The sequence below is a fragment of the Podarcis vaucheri genome (assembly GCF_965113315.1).
Source record: "Podarcis vaucheri genome assembly, chromosome: 9".
NCBI lineage: Eukaryota > Metazoa > Chordata > Lepidosauria > Squamata > Lacertidae > Podarcis > Podarcis vaucheri.
In genome coordinates, this window is record NC_138767.1 from 73,415,071 (window position 1) to 73,431,552 (window position 16,482).

The 16,482-nt window shown below is 41.3% G+C and overlaps 1 protein-coding gene across 6 annotated transcripts in view; it reads right to left on the reverse strand.

Moving 5' to 3' along the window:
- Window positions 1-16,482, reverse strand: part of SLIT2 (slit guidance ligand 2) — a 242,582-nt gene that overhangs the window by 38,261 nt on the left and 187,839 nt on the right. For all 6 annotated transcript variants that reach the window (XM_082237336.1, XM_082237334.1, XM_082237335.1 and 3 more), the window contains 8 exons: window positions 15,007-15,157; window positions 13,071-13,145; window positions 11,231-11,374; window positions 9,661-9,804; window positions 6,871-7,037; window positions 4,090-4,222; window positions 1,295-1,363; window positions 50-121 (listed from right to left, as the gene is read on the reverse strand). In XM_082237336.1, the coding sequence (XP_082093462.1) occupies window positions 50-121; window positions 1,295-1,363; window positions 4,090-4,222; window positions 6,871-7,037; window positions 9,661-9,804; window positions 11,231-11,374; window positions 13,071-13,145; window positions 15,007-15,157 (955 nt within the window). The remainder of the gene's footprint in view (window positions 1-49; window positions 122-1,294; window positions 1,364-4,089; window positions 4,223-6,870; window positions 7,038-9,660; window positions 9,805-11,230; window positions 11,375-13,070; window positions 13,146-15,006; window positions 15,158-16,482) is intronic.

Below are 16,482 nucleotides of genomic sequence, written 5' to 3' on the forward strand. Positions count from 1 at the left end.
ATTATATTGTCCTTAAACATTTTTTTTTTTGCTACACAAATACACTTACAAAGTAAGCAGCTGAGTCATGTTGCTGAAGCTCTGGTTAGAAAGGGTGCTGATTCTGTTGTTACTTAAATCTCTAAAAAATAACAATAAAAATCCAGAAATTCTTTAAGTCATAACACAGATGTTCAAACACCAAATCCTATTAGTAAATGTAGTATTATTAATTCTTATTTAAAATGTCAGTTTATACTGCCACATGCAATGAACCCAGCAAGCATTTTAACTTAAGTAGGACTAAAGACAACAAAATGAGAATACCAATATTACAAAAAGAAGAAACCCAAATAATATCCAGAACTAGACCCTTCAGATATGAACATAGTGCTAATACTTCCCTTTGTGAAATAAAACTTGGAACTACATGGCGTATCTGAACAAGTGATTTCGTGAGTGATAATAAATGCACCCTTTTGGAGCAGACAGGTGAGGATGCAACATTTCTTAACTGGTATGCTTTATATTTAAAGTATTGACCACTTTTGTTTCATAAAATATATGCTACTAGAAAACATACTTTTGAAAAATGCAAACACATTTTGATTGTATTTATACATGATGCACTTTAGTAAAGTTGCTTCTAAATTGATAGTCTCCTGAAGATTAACTTTGAAATTACCCTTAAAGCTGAATTTATCTTCTAAAAAATCCAGCAAGCAGCTCAGAAATGCTTCACTAAAGATGTTAAGTGCTGCCACTATTTCCTCCTGTTCTTTTACTATAATGCCATCTACTGCTGTATAACCCTGTTCCAAGCAAACTAATCCAATTTCTCTCTGCAACCGAATATACTTGTGTAATGCCTTTACACTCTTTAATACTGTGTGCTATCCATATAATAAACAACTACATCCAGCATACTCCATGGTGCATCTTTTGGAGTGGATAGCAAGGTACAGTCGTACCTTGGATACCGAACGCTGTACACCCAGAAGTGAGTGTTCCAGTTTGGAAACCTGAACATCTGACGGGGCTTCTGTGGCTTCCTGCAGCCAATCAGAAGCCATGCTTTGGTTTCCGAACGTTTTGGAAGTCGAACGGACCTCTGGAACAGATTCTGTTCTACTTCCAAGGTATGAGTGTATTCAGCCTGCATACTTTCTAATGAATTGTGCTGTGATTAGTGGACTAAATATAAACTATTTCTAAAATGTGCAATAGAATTTTAATTGCTAAGGGGTCTGGAACTACTTCATTTAATGGAAGAGCAGATTTTAAATAACATTAGCGTAGAGAGAGGATTACTCACATAAGAGTTAAGTGCTTGTAGTTTGAAAGTTCTTTGGGGACAAGGGTAAACTGGTTTCCATCCAAATAGCTACAAAAGGGAAGATAGAACGCAATATTATTTAATTGAAATCACCAATAGTTCATTCCATGACTCTAATACCCACACACTTTTTAAATAATAACATGACAACTGGGAATTAGATGAGATCAACCATCAGTTTAATAGCCAGATGCACACCTGCACACTAACAGAAATAATTTGACTACGGTGAACCAATATTTTCTATTTGATGCAAACACATCTGGCCTGTCGGAAAAGGCTGTTTCATTGTATATCAGTACTTCTTTGTAAAAAGTGGAGTTTTGGATTAGCAATAGTGTGGCAGAGAAATGAAGGGCGATGTTACAACTGTTATCAAAAGTAGCTAGTAACACTCAGGCAGCGTTCCGCTCCAGGTAATGATTCCAGCAGAAAGAGAGATCTGGTCCAAGGCAGAATCAAGCGATGCAAGGAAGTGCCAATCCAAGCCAGGAAGAGCAGGTACAAGGTTCCAGCAAGGCGAGCGTTCAGCACTGCCGAATCCATACAGAGCTGGAGCAAGCTGTTGTTTCTGTAACAGGCAAACTCTAAATATTGCTGCAGCTCCCACCTCCCACCTTTTTAATAAAAGGGGCCTTGCCTGTCTGGACAACATTTTGCTCCTATTGCATGCAAGAGATTGTGGTTTCATTGGAGCATCCGGGCTGGGGCGCACAGAGTCTGATTGTGCGACAGTGCGACCTCAGGCCAGAGGGATGATGGCAAAATGGGTTCCACCTTTGCCACCGCGTCCCGGGCAGTGCAGAGTGAGGGCAAGTCTCTCTAACTCTTCGAACTCTAATTCATGGCCTTATCCTCTGAGGAGGAATAGTCAAACCCCGATGTCATAGTGGACAGTTGTTCTTTAAAAATATATTGCAACTAGCAGGTTGCTAGGACCATTGCAAGTGGTCCTGATGTCCAGATGTTCCATGTGAACTCATGGAACCCAGCAGAGCTTTGCTAGAGGTTGTGCCAGATGTGATTGACAGTAGGAATTCGCCTGAAGCCACCCATATAGACCTTTGGTTCATCTGCTTTTTGAAATTCTCCAGGCATGCCTAGGTTCCTCCCACAACACACTCAGAAATGTTTGTCGTGCAAAGCTCCATCCTCTCTGTAGAACGACAGATGTTTTTTGGAGGCTGGGTGTGGGTCTTATCAGAATATTCTTAAGCATCCACGATCACGGTTCTGAAAATGCTCAGAACTGTCCAAGGTAACAGAATATGTCCTGTCATGTCAGAATACTGGGCCAGATAAACTGAGCACACAAGCAGTCTTTCAGTGGAGGTCAAAACTTCAAGGTGCACGAAATTCTTGAGAGAATTTGTTCATCAAACCCTTCAGTCATGTGATCTATTCATTATGATTATTAATAATTTATTATTTATATCCTGCCCATCTGGCTGGGTTTCCCCACTCTGGGCGGCTCCCAACAAAATATTTAAAATACTTTAAAACATCAGTCATTAAAACTTCCCTAAACAGGGCTGCCTTCAGATGTCTTTTAAGAGTCAGATTTTATTTCCTTGACATCTGATGAGAGGGCATTCCACAGAGTGGGCGCCACAGCCAAGAAGGCACTCTCCATTTCTCGCAGTGAGGGAACTGCCAGAAGGCCCTCAGAGCTGGACCTCAGTGTCTGGGCTGAACAATGGGGGTGGAGACGCTCCTTCAGGTATACTGGGCTGAGGCCATTTAGGGCTTTAAAGGTCAGCACCAACACTTTGAATTGTGCTCAGAAATGTACTGGGAACCAATGTAGGTCTTTCAAGACAGGTGTTATGCAGTCTCAGCGGCCGCCCCCAGTCACCAGTCTAGCTGCCACATTTTGGATTAGTTGTAGTTTCCGAGTCACCTTCAAAGGTAGCCTCATGTAGTAGTCCAAGCTGGAGATAACCAGAGCATTCATTACCTATTTTACTTTTTAAAGTTAGCACTCTACTCTTCAGCCACCAAGGCTCCCAAAGCAGCTTACAAAGAATTTGGAACTCTTCTTTTAATAATAATCACATCTAGAAGAAGTGGGAAAGCAGAATGCAGGAATGGGAACTCTGGCCAGACAAGGGGCAGTAGCCGATAAGTGAATCTCATGTGATAAAAGTTGCTCCACGTTACAAAGGCATCATGAAGACAAGGCCATTAAGAGCTTTCAGAGACCGCAAGCCTGATCTTTCAGAGCAATATAACCCTGTTCTGAAGACGCTGAACACCTCATTCCAGTTCAGATGGACCTCCAACTTTTGCTTTCACAAGTGATACAAAGCACTGAAGTGCACCACTAATATACTATTTTTAAACAATTGATGTTGTAACACTTTAAGACCAAAGGATACATTTTATAGTTGAGAAAAATCTGAAGGCACTATAAAGGTAACCCACAAAACAGTGTACTTTGTTGGTATGCATGGAAATGCAGAGTTATTCTCAAAAAAAGGTTTAAAAAGTTAGTAGATCAAGTTTTTACCATTATTGGTTCCAATCAATATCCAGAAAATAACTCCAGGAGAAATAGATTTCCAATGTTTGGATAGCTTCTGAAATGAGCGTTGAAAAGGCAAATCATTGAAATACCATACCTGAGGTCCTGTGAAAATTATTTAGTAAAGGCAGACTAGGATTTTGACCAATGGGAAGTCCAATAATGTTAAGTTATCTGCCAAAAGCATCCCCATCACTCTCGAAAGAAACATTGTTGCTGACATTTAATTTTAATTTTTGGTACTACTTACAGTTCAGTTACATCTTTGGGGATGCCTTTTGGCAAAGTCTTTAGACCTTTGTTGCTACAACGAACCACAGTATCTAGGCAAGTACATTCTGCAGGGCAGCGCGAGAGCGGAGAGCAGCTGTTGTCATCATTTCCTAGTTCATAAAGAGAAACATATAAAGATAAGCCACGCTCAGCTAACAGCACCTAAGCATGGCAGCAGCACAATCATTTTAATCCGTTCTAGATATATAGGAAGTTTCTGCTTTCAGGTAGCTCTGTATATATATAATATAGTGTTATCTTCAATTACCAGAGACATGATGTATTTTAACTTCCACTACATGGGTACCTGACGGGACGCGGGTGGCGCTGTGGTCTAAACCACATAGCCTAGGACTTGCCAATCAGAAGGTCGGCGGTTCGAATCCCCGCGACGGGGTGAGCTCCCGTTGTTTGGTCCTAGCTCCTGCCAACCTAGCAGTTCGAAACCACGTCAAAGTGCAAGTAGATAAATAGGTACCACTCTGGTTGGAAGGCAAACGGCGTTTCCATGCACTGCTCTGGTTCGCCAGAAGTGGCTTACTCATGCTGGCCACATGACCCGGAAGCTGTCTGCGGACAAACGCCGGCTCCTTCGGCCTATAGAGGGAGATGATTGCCGCAACCCCAGAGTCGTTTGTGAATGGACCTAACGGTCAGGGGTCCCTTTACCTTTACCTTTACATGGGTACCTGCATTTTTAGGGAAAATGCACTTGGTGCCATAGCTACTGAAGAAATAGCTCAGTTGGTTGTGCGTTGGGCTCTTAATCTCAGAGTCTGAGTCCCACGTTGGGCAAAAGATCCCCGCATTGCAGGGGGTTGGAGCAGAGGAGCCTTGTTGTCCCTTCCAACTCTACCATTCTATGAGATGTCTCAACTTGAATGGCACAGGCTTAACTGACCACATGCAGGATCCAAATACAGTGGTACCTCGGGTTAAGTACAGTGGTGCCCCACAAGACGAATGCCTCGCAAGACGGAAAACTCACTAGACGAAAGAGTTTTCCGTTTTGGAGGTGCTTCGCAAAACGAATCTCCTATGGGCTTGCTTCGCAAGACGAAAATGTCTTGCAAGTTTCTGCGGGGGTTTTTTTCTTTCCCCCCTTTTTCTAAGCCGCTAAGCTGCTTATCAGCTGATCTGATAAGCCGATAAGCCGCTAAAAGCCGCTAATAGCGCTAATCCGTCAATGGGCTTGCTTCGCAAGACGAAAAAAACGCTAGACGAAGAGAATCACAGAACGAATTCTTTTCGTCTTGCGAGGCACCACTGTACTTAATTCGTTCCGGAGGTCCGTACTTAACCTGAAACTGTTCTTAACCTGAAGCACCACTTTAGCTAATGGGGCCTCCTGCTTCTGACGCACTGTCGGAGCACGATTTCTGTTCTCATCCTGAAGCAAAGTTCTTAACCCGAGGTACTATTTCTGGGTTAGCGGAGTCTGTAACCTGAAGTGTATGTAACCTGAAGCGTATGTAACCCAAGGTACCACTGTAGCTGCTTAGACTTGCACAAGCCTAGTGGATTCCTTGACATTTCCCTCACTTTGAACAGCGTCAGGTTACAAACTGCTCTTGACAACATGCAGTATGGGAATGGGAATGGAATTGTTACTGTGTATTCTATAGTTGTAAGCAGCTTAGAAGCCATTTTGACATATATGCAGAGCAACAAAGATATTCAGGTGGAAGTCACAAAACTGGCTTATTTAGAGACTGGAAGCAGATGCTGGGCAAGCACAAATCTTCTCCAGCTCTTGATGGAGTAAATTCTCTTGAGAGGCTCAGTGAAGACACCACAAAATTCCCAGTTTAGACATTTTCCTTGTGATGAGCGAGAACAGGCATGCTTGAGGCCACCATCTATCTCACTTAAGGAACAATCCTAGGGAGAAAATAATGTCTGAACAATGCATGATACTGAGTTATTTATTTATTTATTTATTTATTTATTATTATTATTATTATTATTATTATTATTATTATTATTATTATTATTCAGAAGGAATCCATGTCAGTGCTGCTCCAGTTCCAGGGGCAATCATATTGCTAGCTTTTCCCACACAACCTTTGACTCCTGGTGTTATTGACACAGACAAAGCCGAAGAGAAAATAACACCAGAATCATCCTTAAAAGGCAACGGTAAGTAACAGATTTAACTTCTGTGTTATGGATAGAAGGATCTGTCAATTTCAGTTCCCTCGGTTTCTCATTTTTCCAATTTTAAATTCATGTCTCTGCATTTTGCAACAATTTGTGATTCTTTTTTTAAAAACTTCTAATAAACACATTTTTATACGTAGTTTTGACTAATGTACACATTTTTGCAGGAAATTCCCCTTATATAATGCATTTTTTGAATATTAATTTTTATGCACACGTCCCCCTAATGCATTCTTTTTTTTTTCTTGGTTAAAGAACTGCATCGCAAAATTTGGAGAAGTTTGAATTTTGAATAACGGGTTTGTTTCCATCTGCATGTTGTTTTTAAAAGTGCTTATTTGATACATTCAGCTTTAAATTTGAACGGAACTGAATTTATTTATCCTCCACCCCTATTTTTCATACTACAATTTTAATTGTTGTATTTTAATCTTGTTTTTAAGTTGTATTCATTCAACTTGTTTTTATTATTGCTTGTTAGCTGCCCTGAGCCCAGTCTTGGCTGGGGAGGGTGGGGTATAAATAAAAATTATATTATTATTATTACAATGATGAATCTGCCACAAGAGACATACAGCATGTGTGCTCCGTTTCTTACCGTCGTCACAAGTGAAGTCCTGAATGGCCACATCCTGTATAGGAATTTCTTTCAGGAAGTAGGGTTTCTGGCAGCGGGGGTTGCCCGTCACAATTCGCTTCTTCCGCAGCCATTCTCCCAGCCATGCTAAGTGACAGTTGCAGTTGAAAGGGTTGGCTAAGAGGTTTCTGATAAACACATGTGAACAACACAGGGCTCAATTTCAAGCAAAAATGCACACACAAAAATTAAAACACCCTGTTTGCACTGCAAAAAAGTAGGATTCGTTTTACTAGCCATTTTCATTCCATCCACCTATTGCATTTTATGCGATAGCGATGCAGATGAAATTCCACCCGCAAAAAAACCTCTTCTTGCCCCCCACCAAATATCAGGATAGCAATTTGAGAGTCTGAGCTGAGAAATCCCGATACCTTAAAATGATTTCTAAATAAGATGTATCACAAATCTGACTTGCTGTCAAGCTATCTACACACAATAATACAGTAATTTAATGTCAAAATGTAGGCTGATTACTTTATATTATTAGCTTTAACCTGACAACAGCTCTTTCATTAATTTGCCTCTTCAAGATTTCCATCTTTTATTTGCTCCAGAGAATAGGTTTTCCATATAAACTGACAGCTAAGTTAATTACATGCCAGTTATAAAAATGGATTTACTTCCACAAGTCTCAGTGCTTTTGGCACCTCCACATTTCAACAGAGGCCTATTGACAATTTCATTATTTATAAATATGCCATCTTTAATATGCACAAATTAGTCATTAGGTGTAACTTGTCACATTGTGAGAGGGCAGAGGATTAAATATGCCGGTAATTACGTTCTTCCCTCAGAAATTCCTACCACAGAAAACCCAATTGTTAGACACACCACATGCCTTACTCCCCCCTCCAATATTCATATTTCCTTTCACTGAATATTCATATTTCCTTTCACTGAATATTCATATTTCCTTTTACATACAGTTGACTCACGGGGGGATTGTTTCAAATGTATCTCATTTAGCCTGCAATCCTTTGCACAGTTGCCTAGGAATAAGCTCCATTGAATACTATGGGACATACTTCTGAGTAAACATGCATATTATGACTCATCTATGATTGCTACAATTCCAAACTTTTTGCTTAACAGTAGAGCTCCTTTTGAACCTTTAATAGCACCCTTACAGAGGACACATTTTCTGCTATTTTCTCTCTCTGGATTACCTGCCAATTTTCTCCATGCCTAGCTACAGTTGGAAAACAGGAATATGGTCAGTTAAATGGCAACAGCTCTGTGTTGTTCTATGGCAATTATTACTCCTCAGAGCTGGGTGTGTGTACCAGGTGCTCAGCTTTAACCAAACTCCTTTATACAGGTAGTAACCATTTTGCGTGCGTTCAAAGCATGCATGACTATGAGCACACCCATCACCACAAACCTGGAAGTGGCAGAGAAAGGGGGCAGATGGGTAACAGGGGGGCTTATACACACCCTGCTATCACATGCAATGAACTGGAATGCAACCTCCACACAAATCGGTAGTTGCTTGTATTACAAAAGTTATCTCAGGAGTAACCAGATACAGAACCAAAACAAATTATTAAATAGCTGATTATAGCAATTTAAGGGGGGAAGAAGAAACACTTCCATCAGGGGACGCTGTGGTCTAAACCACTGAGCCTAGGGCTTGCCAATCGCAAGGTCGGCGGTTCGAATCCCTGTGACGGGGTGAGCTCCTGTTGCTCTGCCCCAGCTCCTGCCAACCTAGCAATTCGAAAGCACGTCAAAAGTGCAAGTAGATAAATAGGTACTACTCCAGCGGGAAGGTCAATGGTGCTTCCGTGCACTGCTCTGGTTCGCCAGAAGTGGCTTAGTCATGCTGGCCACATGACCCGGAAGCTGTATACCAGCTCCCTCGGCCAATAAAGTGAGATGAGCGCCGCAACCCCAGAGTCGTCCGCGACTGGACTTAACAGTCAGGGGTCCCTTTACCTTTTCCCACATTATTTCTCAAAGCAGTTCACGAAAAAGAGACATTTCCCTACTTGTGAGTCGATTGCAATGTGTAGAAATAAGGTGAGTGAAATGCTTGCCCATTTCTAACCAGGCCCTCTTTAAGTTATTAAGGCTAATAACTAAAGAATTGCGCCCTGTTGCACATGCTTATTTGCGCTAAGTAAATGAATAAATTTATGAATGTTTCGGTCACCCGTTCAGAGCCTCCATCCAGCTGTTCATGCTCTGTCACTCTCCCCTTTGGAAAAAAATAGGGTAGCATGAGAAGAAGGGAGTTTTATGGGTGTATCTGAACAAGTGCAGATCTTTGGACAAAAGCCTCAGGGCTCTCAATACACCCTCATTATCAGTGAGTGCTGCATTTTGTGTGAAACAACCCCTCTGGTTGATTCAGCTGCACTGGTACCCTGAACCAAGGGAAATCACTGCTAGTCAGACACAATATTGCATGGGGTTATTTAGAAACAGTATGTGCCACCAAACAATTAGCAGAGATTACTAATGTATTTTCACATATTGGCACCTCTCAGTTTGAATTTTAGCATTCTCTGAAAACTTTCACATATGTGCCTTTGCAAGCACTCTTGACTTGTTTGTTTGGTGACTGAACTGTGGCCCTCCAAATGTTATTGGGCCCCAATGCCCATCAGCCCCAGCCAGCATGGCCAATAGCCAAGGATGATGGGATATGGAGTTCATCTGGAGGGTCACAGGCTAGCTACCCCTAATTTAGATATAACACACATGTATAAATGTCAAGGGCTGGCAATGAATGCAAGAACAACTTACAGTGTAGACAAGGAATGAAGAGTGTCAAACGCACCAGGAGCAATTGTGGTTATTTGGTTATCATATAAGGATAGCAATCGAACAGAGCTCAGGCCTGTGAAACTGTCATTACTCACGCAGCTGATGCGATTGCTCCTTAGCATCCTGAGGAAAAATGAAACAAATCAGTTTGTTACTCCAAAGGGTAGTAACACCATCATCCCTAATCAGAACACCTGGAGGGCATGAAGTTGGGGAACAATGCCATAGAGAATGTATTGCACATCTCATCTGTGTACATTTCCCTGTTGTTCTTTAGTTGCTTAGTCGTGTCCCACTCTTCGTGAGCCCATGGACCAGAGCATGCCAGGCACTCCTGTCTTCCACTGCCTCTCGCAGTAGCTTTGAGAACACTGTGCAACCATCTTGTTCTCTGTTGCCCCCTTCTTCTTGTGCCTTCAATCTTTCCCAACACCAGAGTTTTTTTCCAGAGAGTCTTCTCTTCTCATGAGGTGGCCAAAGTCTTGGAGCCTCAGCTTCAGGATCTGTCCTTCCAGTGAGCACTCAGGGCTGATTTCCTTCAGAATGGATAGGTTTGACCTTCTTGCAGTCCATGGGACTCTCAAGAGTCTCCTCCAGCACCACAATTCAAAGCATCAATTCTTCGGCGATCAGCCTTCTTTATGGTCCAGCTCTCACTTCCATACATCACTACTGGGAAAACCATTCCCTACAGTTTACTAAACATTTTATGAGATGTTGTATTGCATCCCCCCCCCCAAGTTATTAACTTACTAGGCATGGATGCTGAGAAATAATATGCAGTATTTATAAAGCACTTGAGGGCATTAGAAGAGTCCTGCTGGATTAGAGCAAAGGTACATTTAAGACCGTTTCCCACAGTGGTGAAATAGATGCCAATGGGAACCCCACAAGTGTGACATGAGCACAACAGCACTCTCCTGCTACTCCACATATATGATCCCAGAAATCTCTGCAACCAGACCCAACTTAACCCCCGCTCAATCCCCGTCCCAGTTTATAAATTGTGAAATTGGAAGACTTCAGCAATTTGGGAGGCACCAACAGGGGTAAAGTATTTGCCCTCTAACTAAGAGCAGCATTCATGCTCCTTGCCGTTGCTGGGTACTGCTTCTTCTTCCTACCCAAAGGATGCCAGAATAATAGCCAGAGGAATGGTCCTAACAGCTCGGTTTCTATGCAATACCAGTCATAACCGAGGTTGATCCAGGGACTTAGTAATATCAAAAAACACATTGTAAGGAAGTGATGGAGGGGGGACAGTTATAAGCACATTACATGCTGTTCCACACAGATGAAAAGACATGTGCCTACATCTGCTTCTTACATAATACTTCCTTATCTGTGACCAGAATTTACTTCATGCCCTCTGTGAAGCCATATACCTATCCAAAAGATATTGATTGCAATTAGGCAGCATATATGATTAATGCATTTTACATTATAAGAAATGTGAGTCAAAGTGAGCATACACCCATACCCAGAAAACAAGACAGAAGAGAAGTTTAAGCAAAGAGAGCAAGCAAAGTAGAGAGAGGAACATACTTACAAAGTTTTGAGACTTTCAAGTCCTTTGAACATTTTGTGGCGCACATTCTCCAGCCGGTTGCTGGTGAGCAACAGCTCATTTACACCCGATCCTCCTTCAAATGCTCCTTCTTCAATATCTGTGATTTTATTATTGCTCAGATTTCTATTGTTTCATGGCAAAGCAAATTAATAGGAGAAGTGTTTTGGAGGAAATGATCCATATAATGAAGAATACAAAAAGCAGCGACTAAATTCTGGTCTTAGCAACATGATTTCAAGAAAGCTCTAATCTCAGGATAGAGACCCTCTAGCCCACAGGCCAGATTTGGCCTGGTACGAGTCACAATTTGGCCCACAGGGCTGTTTCCCCCCAAAACCATGCCACGTGATATATGTGGCTGAATTAGCTACAGAACAGTGTTGCCTGTGAGGAACTCAATTGTGCAGCTGATACCTGCAGAAAGCAAGCTTAAAGTCACCACTAATAAATAATAATAATAATAATAATAATAATAAAATAATAATAATAATAATTTAATATGTATACCCCACCTGTCTGGCTGTTTCCCAAGCGGCTCTGGGCTGCTTCCAATCGAATGTTAAAACAATATCATCAGCTGATAGGAAGTGACTTAAAGTCTGCTGACAGGGGTGCTTCAAAGCACTGCACGGGTTTCTTTAAAAGCCCTTCAAAAGCCCCGCATGGTGCTTTGAGATCCCAACGATCATCACCTGAGGGCACTGTGACTTTAGGTGACTGAGAGGTGGGCAGCCAGTCTAAACACTGTTTGGGATTCATTCAGAATTTAGAAAAGAAAGCATTCCAGAAAGGAAACAGAAATAGATTTTCTTCACAAAATAAAAATGCAGGAATATAGTGACAACATTAAAAATAAATAAATCACGGCATCTTCTATTAACAGCTTCAATTTTAAAATAACTGATTCACTATAATAGATCGTATTATCAGCATTTTGGATGCTTATTCCACTTTTATCCTGCAGGAATGTTGCCTGATACACACACACACACACACACTTGGATTGAGATCACTCTAAGCAGAACTGATTTCATTAACTTAGCTTCAAGCAGCGAGTGCCAATAGCTATCCCAAATAAAGAGTCAGGTGACTCTAGAAAAGACATGGAGGTGGTTTGATGTATCAGTGCTACTGAAAAAATAAGATAGAGACCTTGGCAAACCCTGTGCTGATCTCTGCTGGCTTACTGTTTGTGGTTTAGGTATGCAACACAAAATAAATTAGCATGGGTTGTGGGTTCTTGCACATGGGACAAACCTGGCATCATATGAGCATTAAGCAATTCTCCCTTTTTTTCTCCCTAGCATATGGAAATTTGGGAATCAAGGATACAAAATATTTTAGCAACTATATGAAATGGGCAAAATTCAATGAGCCTTCCTTCAGTACGACAGTAGGATTTTTGTTATCTTCAACATACTAAGCTGCCTTATACCAAGCGAGATCACTGGTCCAGTCTAGTCCTGTTTTGTCTATTCTGATGGGCAGTGGCTATAAGAATCTCAGTCTGCTACCAGAGATCCTTTCAGTTGTAAAAGCCAGAGACCGAACTTGGAACCTTGCACGTGAAAATGTAGGCTCTACCTGTGAGCAATGGCTTCCCCTTCCCCTTTTGACTGTGCAAATAAACTGGCAGGGATAAAAGAAGAGAAAGAGAGTATGACAGAAACACTGGCAAAAATGAGCACTCACGTTCCACAAAGAATACCACAGGCTGGGACGTTTTACTGCTTTGGGCTCCTGCAATAATACTTTACACTTTTTCTTATATTATTGCACCAAGGCTACCTATATAAGGCAGGTTGGCAGATAAGCTTACATTTTACGTAGTTGAGGAAGCTTCTTAAAGATCCCTGTAGCCTCCAACACTGTAAATTCATTGTTGTTGAGTCGCCTGCAGAAGGAGTAGCAAGATATAAATTTAGGTTATTGTGACTTGTTTCGTGAAGGTGCGTAAGTGCCAGCAATGACACCAAATCACAGGCAGGAATGGAAGAGGAGCACCACTTGACTGCAGGATAAGGGGAATTTTGTGCACTGTCCAGTCAAAAAGAACAGTCACCAATAGTTGTTGGAAAATATCGATCAATTGCAGATGCTTCTTGCATTAAGTGTAGTTAACAATAATAAACGCCTCAAGTTTATATCAGGAAAGGCCTACAAATTCTAACACACGTTGTCAACGCATCAAATTTCATACATAGTACAAGAATATGCACCCTTACAAAATATATACGGTGAAAAAATGAAAAATATATACATTGATAGGCTATTGTGTGCATGGCCCAATCAACACTGGCCTCGTGCATATTGCCAAACATCACTTGGAGATGACGCATATCACCCCGGCAATACGTGAAGCTAGCACGGTCCTTCTTGCATTTATGTGAACATGTAAAACAACCAGCAGTTATAAACGTACAGATTATATACCTATCCATTCCTGCATGGTCTCAGCAGGTCTATTTCCTTAACGCACAGTCTGTTTCAGCATAATTAGAATAAATCGCAGCAGCACACAAGCTGCGGCATAACAGCACTAATTTTTGGTGTAATCTATATGCATCCATTTCTAAATCTGTAACTCAGGCACGAAAGGCTCCATTAACCTCATTTAGAGTTAGATGCAAGCAGGATTGCACACTAGGAAAAAATAATTACAATAAATGTAAATGCGGGGGGGGGGGGGGGACGGGACAGGACGGACGGACGCGGATGCAAGCAGCTGTAATTCAGAGCTTTAGCAATAGGCTGCTTTTCAACTGCAGATATGAAGTTCCACAAAGGCATTAGTACCTGTTCAGGCTGATATTATATTTGGCACATTGCTCCCTGCTTTATTGCAGTGTGAATTGCATAGTGCAATCCATCGGACAAGCTGATAGCTTGTCTTTCTATTTGGGGAAGGGACTTTAGGTCCCTTTCGACTGCATTTTTTCCCCATCCCTATTTTTCAGAGTACGGATGGGAATCATCAATATTCTCAGAATCCGTGGGAAGTGGAGGAAATACTTATCTAGGTAGCTCCAAATGAAACACAGTGGAACGAGGAAGTGATTGATTATATCATCTATGAGTCACCTGTTGTACGGTACATAGATCACAGACAACAGAATACCCAACACAAGGGGCGTTCTGTCTAAGAATCAGCAATTATTGTTGAAGACATAGCAATAATGAAGGCTCACCTGGCGCCTTCATTATATATCTTCAGGTGCCACTCAAAAACATTGCTCTTCTCCCAGGTCTTTGGCTAAGTAAACAATCTATGGCCTTTTAAACCCGTTGGAGGGGTTACTGGTTGTTGTTGCTGTTTTGTTACTATGCTGTGTATCTTTGTGCTTTTATATTGTAAACTGCCCTGTGATCCTTCAATCATCATAATCAACGAAGGGTGTATATATTGGACATTCTGATTACTCACTGTGCTTGAACCAGTTATATTTTGCACAATACTGTGCAATAGTTGAGAGGTAGGTGTACTTCAAAGTAGGTAAACAGAGACTGCTTTTGCTGTGGAGAGAACTGTAAAGCAATAATGTGTCAACATTTTGTATGGTTTCTACACTAATATTTGAATTTCTTTTTCTTTGCCTTTGCTAAATGTTGTAGAGCAAGTAAAACTTAATACAATTGAAAATTCATGAACTGGAAGGATCTGCGACATTCCAAAAAGGGATAAAGAAAGAGCAGTTATGAATTGATATTATCACCACTGATATTCACCCAGCACACTGTTGTGAGCTCAAACTTACAGTTCTGCTGTATACTGAGGAATATGGTCAGGAATCTTGCTGAGCTTTTGATTGGAGCAGTCAACAGTTGTTCCTTCACAACGGCATTTTTCAGGACAAGCCAGGTCTGCAAAGCAATCTCCGCTTAGTTTGGATCTGTAATCTTCGGTGCCTGAGGATAAGCAGAATAAAAATACAGGTACTAAGTTCATCAAGGTGTTGGGATTATTTTCTCGTAGGGAAAAAATAAGAGAGAGAAAAGAGACAGACCTGCAGTACAGACAAATGGGTAATTTGGGGTAAGTTTTATGGTAATGAAGAAACAGTAAGGTTTAAGAGTGGGTTAAATTTCAGAGGGCTTGAAATTTGCTGGGGGGGGGACAGGACATGTGGTAGGATAACATTAACTGCTTGAGCTTTTCACAGCTGTAGTTTCTGCTGATTAAGTTGTCAGCCAATCCATTCCATTTTACAGTTAAAAACATAAAGCAGTGCTAATTCTTGTTAAATATATCTTATTCCCACAGTTTCAGGATTAAGTAAATCTTTGTATTCCATTTCATTACCCTCCTTTATTCTTCTATTTCACTGGCCACAGCCCGCCTACGTAATCTCAGAACCATAAAATTTAAAGCCCTGTTTTTCTTCTTCAATTTTTAAAAAGTGTGTAATCCTGATTTAAGCCTCAGCAGCCTGCTATGCTGTAGAAAGCTGCGTGACGTTCCATGGTGCTTGACAGAACCATGTTTTACTCATACCTCGCAACCACATGGTTAGATCAAGCACAACAGAAAATCTCGCTAAGTTATCACAACTTCATCCGCTTAGACCAAGGAGCAGAAGCAATGGGAGAAAGAGGAAAGAGTAGGAAAAGTGTTGCAGTGGGAAACCGCTCAACATGGCACGACATCCTTCGTACAGAATGTCCACGGTCACTGCAACATTGCTAAACTGGAAAAGACACAAAGTAGACTGCAGGGAGGAAGATCTCTTCGCCATTCTCCGCGTTACAGAATGGAGATAGCATCCTTCACAAGTCAGGAAGAAACATCTATTAAGAAGTTGAGGGTAAGTGATGTGGGTGGAGGGGGGGAGTGGGACAAAGAAACTTAAATGACTGGTGAGCTCTTCTTGGACAAAAGGTGAAAAGACTGAGACTAGAAGTGGAAAGTGCATCAGGACTGGGAAATGTACTGTTATTTGGTCCACACGCTGAACTCTACTTACAGCCCAAATGGTGAACTCCTGAAACAGGAAAGACAGCCAAGGAAGAAAGAAAGACAAGAGTGATCCCAATGGGAGGAAAAACCCCAACAAAAACAAAGCTCATCTTGCTTTTCTCAGCTAGGGTTTGGGTAATATCCTGCCTTCATCAAGGTCCGTCTGAAATTCTCAATTTAAAGAAGTTGGATTTTATTCTACACTTCTTTGATTATATGATGCTTCGGCACTGTACTATATCAAAAAGAGTCAGAGTATAATTAATCTGAAGTGGTA